The sequence below is a fragment of the Saccoglossus kowalevskii genome, chromosome 16 (genome assembly GCF_978046115.1).
Source record: "Saccoglossus kowalevskii chromosome 16, keSacKowa6.1, whole genome shotgun sequence".
Classification (NCBI taxonomy): Eukaryota; Metazoa; Hemichordata; class Enteropneusta; family Harrimaniidae; genus Saccoglossus; species Saccoglossus kowalevskii.
This window is the reverse complement of record NC_140656.1, coordinates 22,153,099-22,168,610: the sequence shown is the minus strand read 5'-3', so window position 1 is coordinate 22,168,610 and position 15,512 is coordinate 22,153,099. Positions and strand designations below refer to the sequence as shown.

General features: G+C 34.0%; 2 protein-coding genes across 2 annotated transcripts in view; one reads left to right on the top strand and one right to left on the bottom strand.

Annotated features, from left to right (window-relative positions):
- LOC100372921 (serine/threonine-protein kinase 36-like) overlaps window positions 1–5,918 on the top strand; it is a 30,147-nt gene extending 24,229 nt beyond the window's left edge. The window contains exons 24-30 of the mRNA XM_085491219.1: window positions 661–734; window positions 859–1,000; window positions 1,594–1,778; window positions 2,217–2,346; window positions 3,053–3,125; window positions 3,645–3,741; window positions 4,192–5,918. Of these exons, the coding sequence (XP_085347345.1) occupies window positions 661–734; window positions 859–1,000; window positions 1,594–1,778; window positions 2,217–2,346; window positions 3,053–3,125; window positions 3,645–3,741; window positions 4,192–4,380 (890 nt within the window). The 3' untranslated portion in view covers window positions 4,381–5,918. The remainder of the gene's footprint in view (window positions 1–660; window positions 735–858; window positions 1,001–1,593; window positions 1,779–2,216; window positions 2,347–3,052; window positions 3,126–3,644; window positions 3,742–4,191) is intronic.
- Window positions 5,919–8,807: 2,889 nt separating this feature from the next.
- LOC100374275 (DNA-directed RNA polymerase II subunit RPB11-a) lies at window positions 8,808–15,340 on the bottom strand. The gene is made up of 4 exons (XM_085491218.1): window positions 15,214–15,340; window positions 13,366–13,455; window positions 9,555–9,729; window positions 8,808–8,862 (listed from the first exon to the last, which is right to left on the bottom strand). The coding sequence occupies exons 1-4, from the start codon at window positions 15,264–15,266 to the stop codon at window positions 8,827–8,829; spliced, it is 354 nt and encodes a 117-aa protein (XP_085347344.1). The 5' UTR covers window positions 15,267–15,340; the 3' UTR covers window positions 8,808–8,826.
- Between the last annotated feature and the right edge of the window lie 172 nt (window positions 15,341–15,512).

Here is a 15,512-nt window from a genome sequence, read left to right as displayed (position 1 = left end):
AACATGTGATCTAATAGTCTTCTATCGGTTTCGAATTCTGCTTTCTGATGCATTCTTATGAAGCAGTGTGACTGGTAGAGTAGACTACCTAGAAATACTCAATACTCATTGGTTATGTATATAGGTTAGAAAAATGGAAAAATTGTAAAATCATTTAGTTTCACTGGTTTTTAATTTCACTATTTTGATGATTTGAGCAATTTCACAGGATTTTAAGTTCACAAACTTGGCAAGGAAACCTTGTATTCTATTGTAATTTAGTGGATTAAGTCATTGGCAAAAGTAGCGAAATTAAATCCCAGTGAATACTGTGGAAAACTTTATTATCGCTGGAATTAATTTTTCGCTGAAAAAGCTTTTTGGGCATTTTGTATGGAATTTATTTTCACTGATTTTTGATGAGTTTAATGTGAAATGTAGGAAAAAAATGTATATTCGCTGGATTTTATTTTCACTGAATCATTCCTTCAGCGAAAATAGCAAAAATTAATTCCAAGCAAAAATAAAGTATTTTACAGTAATTTATACATGTACATTACAATATTCCATCCCGTCAGCACTAATGAGATTTTGTGAGAAACCACTCACCAACAGAGTTCACATGTCAGACTTCAACTATGCCGGGCATAATATTCAATTGGTGTTGTATTTCTTTCATAGGTTTAATTGCAAGACTGGTGTTTAGTGATCAAGTTTTTGTCACACAGTTCACAGATTCAGTTCTAGAACTCAAGGTGAGTTCATTTGGACCACTACATACACACACACCTCTGTCATTTTGAAATAGAGCATTTATGGTATATTAATTTTCACTTGTTTCCATGGTGATGAATCTCACTTGTTTTTGTTTACTCACAGGCTGAAGGTTTGTTAGCAACACTGGTAACCAAGCAGTGTTCAGAATTGGTCCAGTGTGATGTAATATCAATGTATTCCCACATTTTGAGGACGTCATCACAAGATCTGACACTTATTAAAAATGCTCTGAAAGGAGAGAATGGTATGCTTTGATTTTTAATGAATTTCCATTTCTCATATTTCACTTCAAGGATTAGTTGCTGTTTTGAATATTCTTCTCTGGACAGGAAGTAAGCTTGTTACATGCAGACAGACAGACTGCTGTTTTCAGACCTTTCCCATGACATAACATGCTGAGATATCATACAGGGTCCATAGCGATGGGAAAATCCTTTGAAAATCTTTGGATTTGTTGAGGTCTGCAAAGTCTTTGAGTTGTCTTTAAATTACTTTAAATTATTAATTCATTTTAGAAAGGCCCGTTTTCTCCAGGGAACTACTATATCCTCAGAACTTTGAGCTTTGGTGATGTTGTTCGCCTGAATCAAGGGTCAAAATGTCTTGGGGGGGGGATGCAAGAAAGTTTGGGAAATGGTCTGGAAATCATTTGACTCTTGTTGCTATGGACCCTGTCATAGCAGTTGACAAACAGGCAGTCAAACAGAGACTGCTGATTTCGATGTCTGCTTCAGAACATTGCAACCTGATTTGTTTGTCCATTTTCTTCAACTGCCGTGCCAGTGTCTTATAAATATGATGTATGTTTTCAATAAATTATTTTTATTGTATTATAAGGTGACTACCAGCCATTGAAGGCAATCCTATCACATCAGAATGCGATGTTACAGTGCCGTGGCTGTGGCATGCTGGGTAATATGTTAAAACACACTAATGAATTCTACAGTGTGTTGAAATCTAAAGATAGTTTGATAGCGGCACTCTTGAAATGTCTTAGTCACGAAGACAGTGATGTTAGAAAGGTAAGTTTTTTTTGAAGAGTTGAAGCGCTGAAAGGTTTTGTCAACAAAGAAAATATTTTTTGATCTGATCTGTAACTGTCATACTATACCATAACAGCTCTTTGAAAGGGTTGAGAAATGTTTAGACTATACCATAACAAAAGAATACAAATAATAATAACTTTAAAACAAAATGAAAATATTTTGTCAAGGCATGTAAGGTCCCAATATGTTATGCCAAAGCATCAATAATTTCACTATGTTCTGGCTAGACATCTGTGGTTTCACTATGATATGCCAAGGCATCAATAATTTCACTATGTTCCGCCTAGACATCAGTGGATTCACTATGTTCCGCCTAGACATCAGTGGTTTCACTATGATATGCCAAGGCATCAATAATTTCACTATGCTATGCCTAGGCATCAATAGTTTCACTATGTTCTGTCTATGTTCTAGGCATCAAGTTATGCTGTAGGTAATGCAGCTTATCACGATGATGGATTGTACAATAAATTATCCAATGCTGTGCCGATATTGGTTGATGTATTAGGAGATTCTGTGGCTAAAACAAGAACAAACGCTGCTGGTAAGTCGATTAGTTGCAAAGGGGAAATAACACACATGTAAATTTATTCTCTCAATTGTTTTAACATTTTTTTGAAAATTTAATAGTGCTAAAAAGTTGCATGTTATACCCGGACTAATTTTGTTGTATATTGCTTTATAATTTCTCTGATATCGTATAAAACATGAATAAACATAAATCTTGATCACTGTTTTAAATTCTCCTTTGATTGCTTACTTATCACAACTAGCTTAGGTGACACATATTGTTTGATGTCATGTATGTATTAAGTTGGCTTTTGATTAGACAATGAGAGAGAACTTAGAAAAGACGTTGTAAGCACAAGTTTAGTGCACATGATCAACTATTTTTAGCAATGTGGTAGATTAGACAGATTACCTACTTTGATTAAAAATATTGTGTACAATCGGGTGACTTTTGTCTACGAGGTTTGTTGGTAATCAACAATATTTTGAAAAAAAGTAGGTAATCAGTTGTTTTGATCTTAAAGCATCTAAAGCAATTTCAATGATAAAATCACTGTAACATCACAACCTATCAATTATCAACTGAAAAATCTCTAAAAAAAAACAATCTAAGCAATTTTCAGTTACTTCTTACCTTATTGAAAGAATTACTTACTTATATGTATATGGCTTTATATTACTTTATATGATCAAAGTTATTAAAAAATGTTTTTCTGTACCGGTACCTTTATTGCTTCCAGGAGCATTAGGAAACCTGTCTTTGCATTCTGATGTTCTGTGTAAACAGCTGACAAAAGCCAAGGCAGTGCAAGGGTGAGTGATTCCATCTTTATTTAATTAGTGTACTAAAAGTGGTAGCAAAATCATTACCTTTTAACACTAGGAGAGTGTCTTATGCACAACCACCTGTTAGCTATGCAATGCTGTGTTGACATTGCCTGCATTGAGAGACTATTGAATGGCATACATATGGTTTTCAATATCCAGGTTGATAGATGGAAAAGTTATAGGCACTTTTGACATTCATATATATCTGTGATGTGTTGACTCAGGAACACACAAAACATTTAACTCAAATTTAACTTCTTGTTTATTCCGCCATTTTCAGTTACACCAACAGCACTACTTTTTTCATATCAATGCACTCGGGTGATCAGGTGACATATAACACTATTACAAAAGTATGTAATCTGACGCATGCAATAAAGTAGTTCCAAAAACGTCACAATATCCATGTTAAAGCATGATTGTCAATTGCAAGACGTTTCTGTGATCCGTCATACCAAATGGTTAACATGTAACATTTACTGACCAATTAGTTCTCATGTTTAGTCTTTTAGAAGTTGCTTGTCATGATAGTCAGCATACAACTCAAGAGGCTGCCCTGGTTGCATTACGTACCCTGTGTAAACATAAACAACATAGAGAGGTTTGTATTCATACTGCTTTTGTGTATTTTTACGTCCACATAACTTGCATGTTAATCCTTGTACCTCGTCACTTCATTATCATTATGGGCAAGGTACAAAGTACACAAAAAACAGAAATGTATGTTCAACTGAAACATTCCCAATCTGTGTGAAAACAAAATTATGAGATACATGTACTTATTTATGTAATTACCAGAAATAAGTTTTTGTAGTGAGACGCTGGTGATTTGCATTATATTGGTTGTAATCAACTAAAAATTTGATGTGATTTTTCAACTGCTTGATAGATACAAAGTATTTTGTTGCAATGTGTGGACTTCCACTAAATTGTATACACTTTCCAGTACTGTTCAAACCATTAAAACCTATTTTGCCCTGCATCTACAAATATGGCTCATCCCACCAGTCAAATTACATTGTACTTCTACATTTCACTTTTTTTCCTGTAGGTACTAAAAGGTCTACATGCTGTGGATAAGCTCTCCAATCTCAATATGGCTAATATTCGTCTGTCTGGAGCCAGTACTCCAGGAAGCGTGTTCTCAGCTCGCAGCGGTGGGAGGAACAGTACGACTGTAGTGAAACAACATTGTGCAAAACTACTTAAGTCCTTAGACGCTGGATCTACACAGAAATGAGTCCAGTTTCAATCAATTGCTGACATGATACATTACAATTACAATTCCTGAGTGGTTTACTGACTATATCTGCATGTTATTTAAGTGCTCGCATGTAATGCATACACTGTTACAAAAGTCTGATGTCAACAAAATAGGATGCATGTTTTTTAAATAATGTAAACTCTAATTATGCGAGTGATAGATTTTAGCAAATTCCAGGAAAAGCGCAAATATCACTGGGACCATTTAACATGCATTTAGTGATATCATGACATTTATTCCCCTCAAACACCCTTATATCATGTTCCCAGCACTGCTTTATAAGGTTCATTCCATCCGACTGTATAAATACACGTAATCTACATCCAAATACACTCATAAACAGTGGATGATAGTCAGTTTTTCTTGCCAGTTTGCAGTGTTGATGACAAAATATACATGTATATCATACCATACATTGTTTACATATCTTCTGCTGTGGTTGGTCACACAAGTTTCGTCATTTTGTGAATTTTAAAACATCAAGGAGATAGGGACATGCAATTATGGTAACAAGCAATAAAGATTTCGTGATTGAGAACTCGAAACATTTCTAGAAATGAGCGAATCTGTGAAGGAAATGGTTTATTGTTCTCCTCATCATTGCATTTGTTTTCATGCATAGGATAACAACCACTATCTTTTCTGTCTCCAAAATCAAATTCTTCCATGGTTAGCAACTAGCATACATGGCATTCTGTTTATACTACTGGTCAGAGAAAACTTGATAGCTGCAGGTATGAAACGTGCACAGAATAACACAAAGTATGCACAAAAGCACTACAGTGATTATATCCACTGATGCATAGCAAAGGTATATGTGATCTAGTAATGCCTTTTTTAACACTGACAGTATTTTGGTGATAACAAATCATTATTGGGCATATATATCTTTTCCTACTTGTAATGTTGAGAGATATACTCATATGAATGTATTTGTGCCTCGTTAGGCGATTCTAATTTAGGAATGCACTCTATGTGAAGAGTTTGAATATGACACACATTTTCTAAATAAGAAAGACCCTCAAACTTGCTGCCAGATATATAATAATAATTTCTATACCTATCTGACATATTACACTTAAGACTAGTGTACATACTGTATGAAATTAGAGGTTGACGATTTGAACTCTTGATTTGTTTAAAAACAAATTCCATACAGGGACATTGTGAAAAATAATTGCACTGTTATCACCCCCCCCCCCCCCCCAATAATTTTAAATGTTTGACCCCTTAGTTCGACCGTACTATATACTATACTGCCAATTTTACTGGTACATTTAAACTCAACTAACGTATGTAGAATAACAATCTTTTATCACCAGATGTTATGAATATAGATTTTAATGATATTTATGTGACAATTCCATCCATTATAGACTGGTATTATGTAAACCAGTTGGGTATTGCTATGCAGTGTTTTTTATTTTAAGTGATTGATATCTGATTTCTCTTTGTATATTTTGTAAATTGCAATTGCTTCTGGTGATGAAATAAAATTTGTGTAATAAAACTGACTTTGATTATGTTGCATACAGTTAACACACAGAGTGTCCAAGGTGCACTAACACTTGATCAAATTGGTTATGTATGGAGGTGAATGAACCAGAAAATTGGAGTTGTAGTAAGCTGTATGATGGTGTCCATTACTAATGCAGCAATATTCCATATATGGTTTACTATGGTGACAAGACCACTAATCATTTGAATATATTTTTAAATTCACAACCTCGAATGTCGGCCGTGTTTCATTTCATTGCAGGCTTTCAGCGTGAAAAACGACCAATGAGAAATCTTTAACCAAATAGAATTTTTTAGAATAGCATACAATAATTCCCTGAAAAATATACCCTTTTATTAGTGCAGCAAAGACGTAGTCCCCATTCCTGTTTATACTGGCTATGGATTGGCTAATGAAGGCAACAGATTGACAGAGAACTGGAATCCAATGGATGCTAACATTGACGCTAGAGGACTTTGACTTCACCAATGATGTGGGACTTCTCACCTGCCGACACATCAACCAGCAGGAGAAGGCAAACAGGCTCACACCAGTTGCAGGAAAATTGGGACTCTGCATCAACATCCCAGAGACGAAACTCATGAAGCTAAATCCAAAAAACACCCAACCACTCACCATCAACAACCAACTAGTGAAAGAGGTATCTGAATTCATCTACTTTGGCAGCAAGATGTCCGCTGATGGAGACAGTGAAGAAGATGTCGATGCCAAGGTGTCCAAGGCCAACCAAGTACTTGGATTTCTCTGGAGTGTCTCTGGAGGTCCAGAAAGCTGAGCCACATCACAAAGCTACAGATCTTCAGAAACAATGTTCTGAATGTGCTGCTTTACGGGTGCGAGTCTTGGAAGATTACCCAGAGGATCTCTATGAAATTGGACACCTTCCAAACAAACTGTCTGAGGAGGAATAAAGGTGTATATTGCCCAAACACCATCAGCAATATGGACTTGCTGGAATGGGCTGAGCAGACAAAACTTTCAGAAGTTGTTAGGGAGAGGAGATGGCGCTGTTTAGGACATGTGCTAAGAATGCCCTCCCCAGAATGGCCCTTACCTGGAAGCTCCAAGGAAAGAGGAGATGAGGACGACCCGATGAGACCTGGAGACGTTTGACAGAAAAGGAGCTTCGAGACCTTGGCCTCACCTGGGTGACAAGACAGAATGCAGCAGACTGGAACTCCTGGAGGACCCTAGCGACAGCCCCATGTGCCAGCCAGGGCACTAAGGGTCCTAAGTAGTAGTAGTAGTAAAAACAAAGTTGTACTGTTTTAGAACAGAACCGAGAAACACTGAATTTATTTTGACTTCAAAATCACATGGAAGCAGAATACATGGTTATACATATTTATTACTGTACAGTAACTTAATGTCCCCTTTAACCTATAGTTCTTGAATTGCTTCTCCTTTTTATACCATGAAAGGAGTACCATGAAATATCACAGCATTCATGGAGAGTGAGCACTGTACATTTTCAAATTTTCAGAGTGTTGTGTTTGTTTTAATCATGGAGGGAAACAAATCTTCTACCTTCCATGGCTGAAAATACACTTTACGCTTTTCTTTGTGGCATGAACTGTAAATAATACATTGTATCAAAGGTCGCAGACAAGAGTTTTTTTTTTCAATTCCTATTATTTTCTCACAATTGTCATGATTCACAATTATAATGCATTAAACATGACAGCATTTGAAGACAGTAAATACATGTACTGTAAGATACGTTTTTTTGTTTAGAATTCATTTTCAGCGAAAAATAAAATCCAGCGAATATACCTTTCATTATAAATTATATTCACCTTGTCAAAAATCAGTGAAAAATAAATTTCATACAAAACACAGAAAATTAATTCCAGCTAAAATAAGCAACAAATACTTATTATTTTTGAATAGTTTGAATGAAAAGGTTTAACAGCACAGTTAAATCTTCTGAAATAACTTTAGATCAATTTTGTTTTGGCAGATAAGTATGGTGACAATTTTCAAAATTATAGTTATGAAAATAAGAGAAAATTTTCCTTTCAAGAAATTCAGCCTTTGTACGTTTGTACTAGGCTATATTTAGGTATAAAATGCACTGATTTGCCCCAGTGAATAAGCAAAGTTAACAATTGAATCCTTTTTAAAATCAGTGATAGTAAAACCTAGAGAATATATCTGGAACATCCTATCTGCTAAATTTAATCACACACAGTTTGGTGATAAGTGTGCACCTCTATGCTGATATGACAGGCAAATGACACAAAGATTTGCTGTGGCTAGTTATGCGAATCCACTGGTGTGTCATCGATGCAGCAGAAATCGTACAATGATATTGTTTGCAAGTTGAAAAAGTTGTTTATAAACAAATAAGTAGAAATTAATGAAATTAGATTCCACAACATTTTCGTCTGTGCCTTAAGTCACCTATGCAGCTACTGGTACATACAATTTTATTATTTTTTTTAGAAGGCCGAACAAGCTGACTCAACATTATTTGGGGTTATTCCATTTTGACTCTGAAGCTCTACAACATTAATTCTATAGAGGGTACCACTGGTGGTAATACCAATGAAAAACCAAAGTTTTCAACACTCGTACACACACTATCAGCAATGTTCATCAGTAGATACCACAGTTGTTGGCGAAGGCAGATCACAGAAATGAATGGCAAGGGGGTGTTAGATAGACACAAGCTTGCTAACACATCAATAGGAGTTGGTACTAAACAATACAATGCCAGTCGTACTGTCAATGTGTAGAATTCAGTGTTGTATCGTTAAAATGCACATACATTGGTAAGCTCATGTGCAGAATCCATTCTATCACCCCGTCAAGTTTTCAACTTTGTCAAACTGACTACGGGATGTCCTATATACATGTTTTTGTAGGAAATTCACACACTGTCTTGAAGTTAAAAGTAATGTTTATTCCAGCCCTTCTTTTTTCTCTCTGACAGCAACCTGTAGGAATAAGAGTAGATAAGCATTAACAGGTGAACATTTAACTCTTCTCAGGTCAAGTCATTGTAAAAGTACATGATCTGACAAGAGATTGCCTAGCTAAGGTGGAGGATGATGTTATCAGAAAAAAGGTTTGAGTTGAAAAAAAGTGACTTGTATGCATTATCCTTTGTTTAGTTTGTACAACTTTTTTATTATCAAATATTATCAAGTGGGCGCTGTTTGAAATGCACTTGGGAATAGGATGCACAGAAAAAAAAAATGTTCAAAATAGTTGCTTACAAATCACAAGATTAATTGAAGTGAACACAAAGCACTAGAAACATAAGAAAACACTCACTGTGCATTTTTAAATCCATTTTAAAAGAGCAACAGAGAATAGGTGATTTTTCGTTCACTGTGAGGTGTTACCTTTTGTTTTAAATGTATGCATGATAATGCATGATAAATAAAACTTACTTTTACCATAAACACACCTCTATCATTTTTGTAAGAACATGTGTTATCTGTCGATATGTGAAAAACCTAACCCATATTTGCTTCATTAGATGCACTAAACATTTTGAGATGACAACTTCAAGTTGAGACAAGAACCAAAACAGTCTCCCTTTCAGAGATAACATTCAATTATGTGAATTATTAGATGTACTTCTAATAGAGCAAATATGGCTTAATATTTTTCTAGCATGTACCTTAAATCTTTCTTCTAAAAGCGACACTTCACTGATGAGATCTGTAATAGCGTTAGTAAATGCCTCTTGTGGACTGTAATCTGGTGTAGTCTGTACTCGTAAAACAAATTTAAACTCTAACGGATGTGGTACTTTGTAACCAGCGAACAAGACTTGTGGATCTTTTAGCAGCTGACTGTAAACACAAATATAATCTATTTAATGATAAAACTATTTGATGGGAATTTAAAGTTTTAGTATTACAGTGAATTTCATGAAGGCATATATATTTTTATATTAAATAGTGATAATTTTATAAATTTTAAATGACAATTGAAAACAGCTTCATCAATTACAACGCATTAACGGATACCTGTACATGGTAGTAAATCTGTCAATGATGGAAAGAAATTCGCAGACTTGTGGGGAAAATGGCTTCCCTAGCCAAACCACAGCCAATGTAACAATGGACATGCACTTAGAGGCACGTACTATTTATTCAAATATTGTGATGATTTGTATGTTCATTATCTCATTAAATCAGTTTGTCCACAATCATAACAATATTATCAATTTATAATAAATCCCCATCTACATGTACTGTCACATGAAAATTGCCCTTTTAATACTTCTCTAATACTTTACTAATACTTTTTTTCGGATTATAACATGATCTAAATCCTACTTTAAACGATTTAAATTTCTTTCGTGTTTAGTGCTAATATTCTGTTAGTGTCCAGAGAAAATGTGAAAACTTGATGGATTTTTTATGTTGTTATCTATAGTATTAGGTTTTTAGGGCTGTCGAGACCAAAAATGTACACTAAATGATCCAAAATTAGAAAATTAATACATGTAATCATGAAATAAACAAATCAAAGACAGTAAGAGAGATCCACTCAAGGTACATGTACACTAAGTATCAAAGCAATCAGGCTTGTAGTTTTCAAGAAGTCAAACTAGCAGCCTGTCGGCTGAGATAGCTTCGCTGTTAGCAATGCACATTTCAATTAAAGAACTGAAGATATCATCAGAAAATGAACAATATGTATAGTATTAAACCTATCAGACTTGCTGTTTTCAAAAAAAATTTGAAAATATAACTTTTTATCAAAAATATTCATTAAAATTAGATAATTTAAGAAGAATTAAATATTCCACTGCAAAAATGACGAGAACACAATAAAGAAATGCATAAATAGGGTATAAAATAAAATAACTACGAAATAATATGATATCAAAGAAAGCTTAGAAAGAACTCCTGTGTGCTGAGAGTATTGGAGACACATTAAAAATTAATTCAAAATTACCGTATATGTTCTCAAATAGGCGTCATTCTAATTTAAGCGTCAGACAGACGTGAATGTTATCAAATTGTTCCAAGGTATACAGTACTTGAACTTGAGATGTTGATGGAAACGCAGAAAATTAATTATGCAAATAAGGTAATGAACAGATTTAAGTGTAAAACTAATAAGGTCTGCACAATGTACCAAGTTTCATTGAAATGTGATTAGAACCAAAAAAATATTAATCATTATGCTAATTAGAGAATTAATATGAACAGATTTTAACCCAAAATTAATCAGGCTGTCTATTGTCCTAGACCATTTTATGTACCAAGTTTTATTCAAATGTGATGATCAATACTTGAGATATACAGTATTAATTAATTATGTTAATTAGGTGATTAAGAAGCACAAATATTTACCAAAAACTAATATGGTGTATAGTCCTAGGTTCATTGAAATGTGACAGGTACTCTTGAAAAGTTTCGTTGAAATCCAATGAGTGGTTTTTAGACATCAGTGCAACAGCCATAGGACAGCAAAAAATTAACTAATTATGCAAATTAGGTAATTAATAGGCACAATTATTTATCCCAAAATTAATCAGGTCTCTGCATAGTCCTAGAATATCTATGTCGCAAGTCTCATTGAAATGTGATGATTAGTACTTGAGATATCAGGTGAAAAGTTGAAAATTAACTAATTATGCTAATAAGGTGATTAATATGCACAAATATTTACCCAAAACTAATTAGGTCTCTGCACAGTCCTCAAGTAACTATGTACCAAGTTTCATTGAGACGTGATCATTATTACTCGAAATATCAAAACCTGAAATTTAATTATGCAAATTAGGTAATTAATATGTACTGATATTACCCTAAAAACTATCAGGTCTGTGCAGTGTCATATGACATCTATGTACCAAGTTTTATTGAAATGTTATGATTAGTACTTGAGATATCAGTGGAAAAGCCAAAAATTCATTAATCATTATGTAAATTAGGTAATTAATAATATAAACAGATTTTTACCCAAAACTAATCAAATCTGCGCATTAGTTCAGAGCATCTATGTGCCAAGTTTCATCAAAATCCAATGAGTGGTTCTTCAAATATCAGTGGACCAGTCATGGAATAGCTTGAAATCAGTTAATTATCATTCAAATTAGGTAATTAATATTCATAGATTTTTACCCAAAACTAATCAAATATGCGCACTAGTTCAGAGCATCCATGTGCCAAGTTTCATCAAAATCCAATGAGTGGTTCTTCAGATATCTGTGGAACAGTCTTGGAACAGCTAAAAATCAGCTAATTATCATGCAAATTAGGTAATTAATATTCATAGATTTTTACCAAAACCTAATCAGCTCTGCGCATTATCCCAGAGCATCTATGTACCAAGTTTCACCAAAATTTGATTAGTGGTTCTTGAGATAACGGTGGAACAAAAAAAGTGACATACATACATACATACAGACATACAGACAGACATACAGACATACAGACAGGGTAACTGCAAAGACTCCCTTTTGTGCTTCGCATACGGGAGTCAAAAATTACAATAACAAAAATTACAATAACATAGCTGTCCGAAACAAAACGATAAAATGCATAAATGGGGTAAAATATGAATTAACAAAGTAGTAAGATAAAATTATACAATATTATTAGTAGCTGTACAAAATGTAACTTCGCGATATTTAAAAGAGCGAGTGTGAGATTTTGAAATATGAAATCGATTTCTGGTGTTGTACCTATGTAGTATATATAATATCAAAGCAATTAGACTTGTGGTTTTTAACAAGAAGCCAAAAATATCACTTTTTACCAAAAAAGAACAAAAATATTCATCAAAATTAGAGATTAAAAGATAGCATCACAAAATGAACAAATATGAGAGAGGTCCACCCAAGGTACCTACATACCAAGTATCAAAGCATTTGGGCTGGCGGTTTTCAAGAAGAAGTCGAAAATAGCATTTTTGACCAAAAATGACAAAAATATTCGCTATAAATATAACAATTGAACATATCCACACGAAATGAACAAATCTGAGAGAGAACCGCCCAAGGTACCTTCCTAGAAAGTTTCACAGCTACACAGTTTGTGGTTTTTAAGAAGAAGTCGAAAATGTAAAGTCGACGACAGCGATGAGCAATCAGTACATGTAATACTACAAGCTCCGCTCGACTTTGTCAACAGCGGAGCTATAAAGGAAGAAGGAAAAAAAATGTACGCAGATGCTGACGAGCAATCACTTATATGATAAGCTTCGCTTAACAAAGTCGACGACAGAGCTAAAAAGCACTACCGGTAATTAGAGACATACCAATATAGAGTTTGATTTGCCAGTACTTAATTAATTTTTAACATATTGGCTACTTTATTGACATTGGCCGTTTATTCTATTGATTTGGATGTTCAAAACATTCACAGAATGGCCAAAACGTGCATATTTCATACAAATTAAAAACAAATTCATATGGTGTAAAGTACAATATAATCCACATGCAAAAAGTCATAAAAAGAACAAAATACCTTCTTAAAAGATTTCCCAGTGTGTGGTCTTCTTTGTTCACTGTAAACATGGCAGCATTAGGCACCTTTGTGTCTTTTGTGATAACAATTCTACAAAAATAATATATATCAAATCAAATCACTAATGGGTATTTACAATATGCTGGTGAAATCAAATTTAGGATATATAGTTTTGTTTATAGTAATATAGTTGGAACATAAACAAGCCAGAAGATGGATCCAGAAGATGATGCTTGATTATGATGATTTTTTAACATTAAATAGATTGTACTCAAACGAGTACTTGTCCATATTGAGAAATATTGTTCTGCAACAGCATTAATTAAAACAAAATGGTCACCAGTAAACCATTTTGAATATCTATAACAAGATGTAAAACATATATATTAAATTTGAACATAATCAGTCAAAGCATATCAGATATGGCTCTAGAAGCGCATTCATTTAAACAAAATGGCCTCCAGTCAGCCATTTTGAATTCAATCTAAAAAATAAAATGACAACCATCAGGAATCCATAATCTCTAATGTATGTACCAAGTTTGAACAAAATCCATCCATAAATGCAAAGATCCAGTTCTGGAATGCCAGAAATGCTTGATTTTTGATGATTTTTTTTAACAAAAAATGGCTGCCATTTGGCCATTTTGAATCAGATAGTCAAACCAATATATCTATGTCATGATATTTCGTAATACAGTTCACAGGATGAACAATGAAAAAATTGAATGCTGGGGAGAACACTGATGTATAATGAATATATAAAATTTGAACATAATCAGTCACAACAAGTCAGAGATATGGCACTAGAACTGCATTCATTAAAACAAAATGACCACCAGGTGGCCCTTTCAATTCAATCTGAAAAATAAAATGACTTGTATCAAGGGTCCCATAATGTCCCATAACGTATGTACCAAGTTTGAATAATATCCATCCATAAATGCTCGATTTTGATGATATTTTAGCACAAAAATGGCCACCATTCAGCCATCTTGAATCAGATCATGAAACAAATTAATGTGCATATTGTATAATAGTATGTATGATGTATGTGTAAAGTTTGAATGTGATTGGTCCAGGCATGTCTAAGATATAGGTCCGGACACACTCACGAAGGTCAGTCCATATAAAGTCCCCATTTTCAACTGCATTAAATGTCAATATTAGTGACAACACGTTTTGACATCTCATTAAAGAATTACTTATCACTTATTACTTATCAATCCAAAATAGTGTTATTTAGAAGTGTGTGAAATGAACATCGAAAGCATTGAATAATAATAAATCGGTTCTTATCCCAGAGATATACCGTAAATATAGCTGCTGTTTACATGTGCTGGCTGTTCATATTATACAGAGAGCATTTCAAGGTGGATGTATTTTAAAGGAGTATTTTTTTAGTGTAATACAGTGAAAAAAAGGAGAAAAAAATTAACAGATTGAAGTTATATATAGCATCTGCCAAGGTGTAGTGATGAGGCAATGGCCGAATAAACGAACTTTGGCTGTAGAAGATGGTAGAGGCAGAATGTATAGCGCCATCAATGTTCAACAGACGTTTTCTTTCGTATACACTTGTGTCTGATTAGTGAACAAAGTCAGAATGATCAATCGGTTTAATAAGGTCTTCAAGAGTTTGTACAGAAAGCAAAATACTTGAGATAAGATATGTGTACAGCATCGTAACCTTCGCCATACGCAGCGGCGACGAAACGAACGAAGTATTCACAATGAATTAACTTGAGTTGAAGAACGCATGACGTTCCAGCCATACAGTCGCAGTCGTGTACAAGAACTACCATGATGTAAATCGTTAATAAATTACACAATTACATAAAATACTCACTTCTTCTCCCCTTCAAACAGTAAGAACGTTTCAAACGTCGGTGGCGCATTCATTTTCGTCCGTTTTCTTACGCGGAACTGATAAACACGTCTTTCCAAAATCCTCGTGTGTTCGAAAAATATTTACTCCAATGAGCACCTCTAAGTGATCGAATTTATAAATATCATCAATTTTTACTTTGAGTGTTGAGATAATCAGTAAGTACTTATGAGACTATTCTACACACATGGATGATATATCACGCTAGTTTGACATGCGGTATATTTTAATGTTTGTACTTAAAATGATTAACTCTTGCT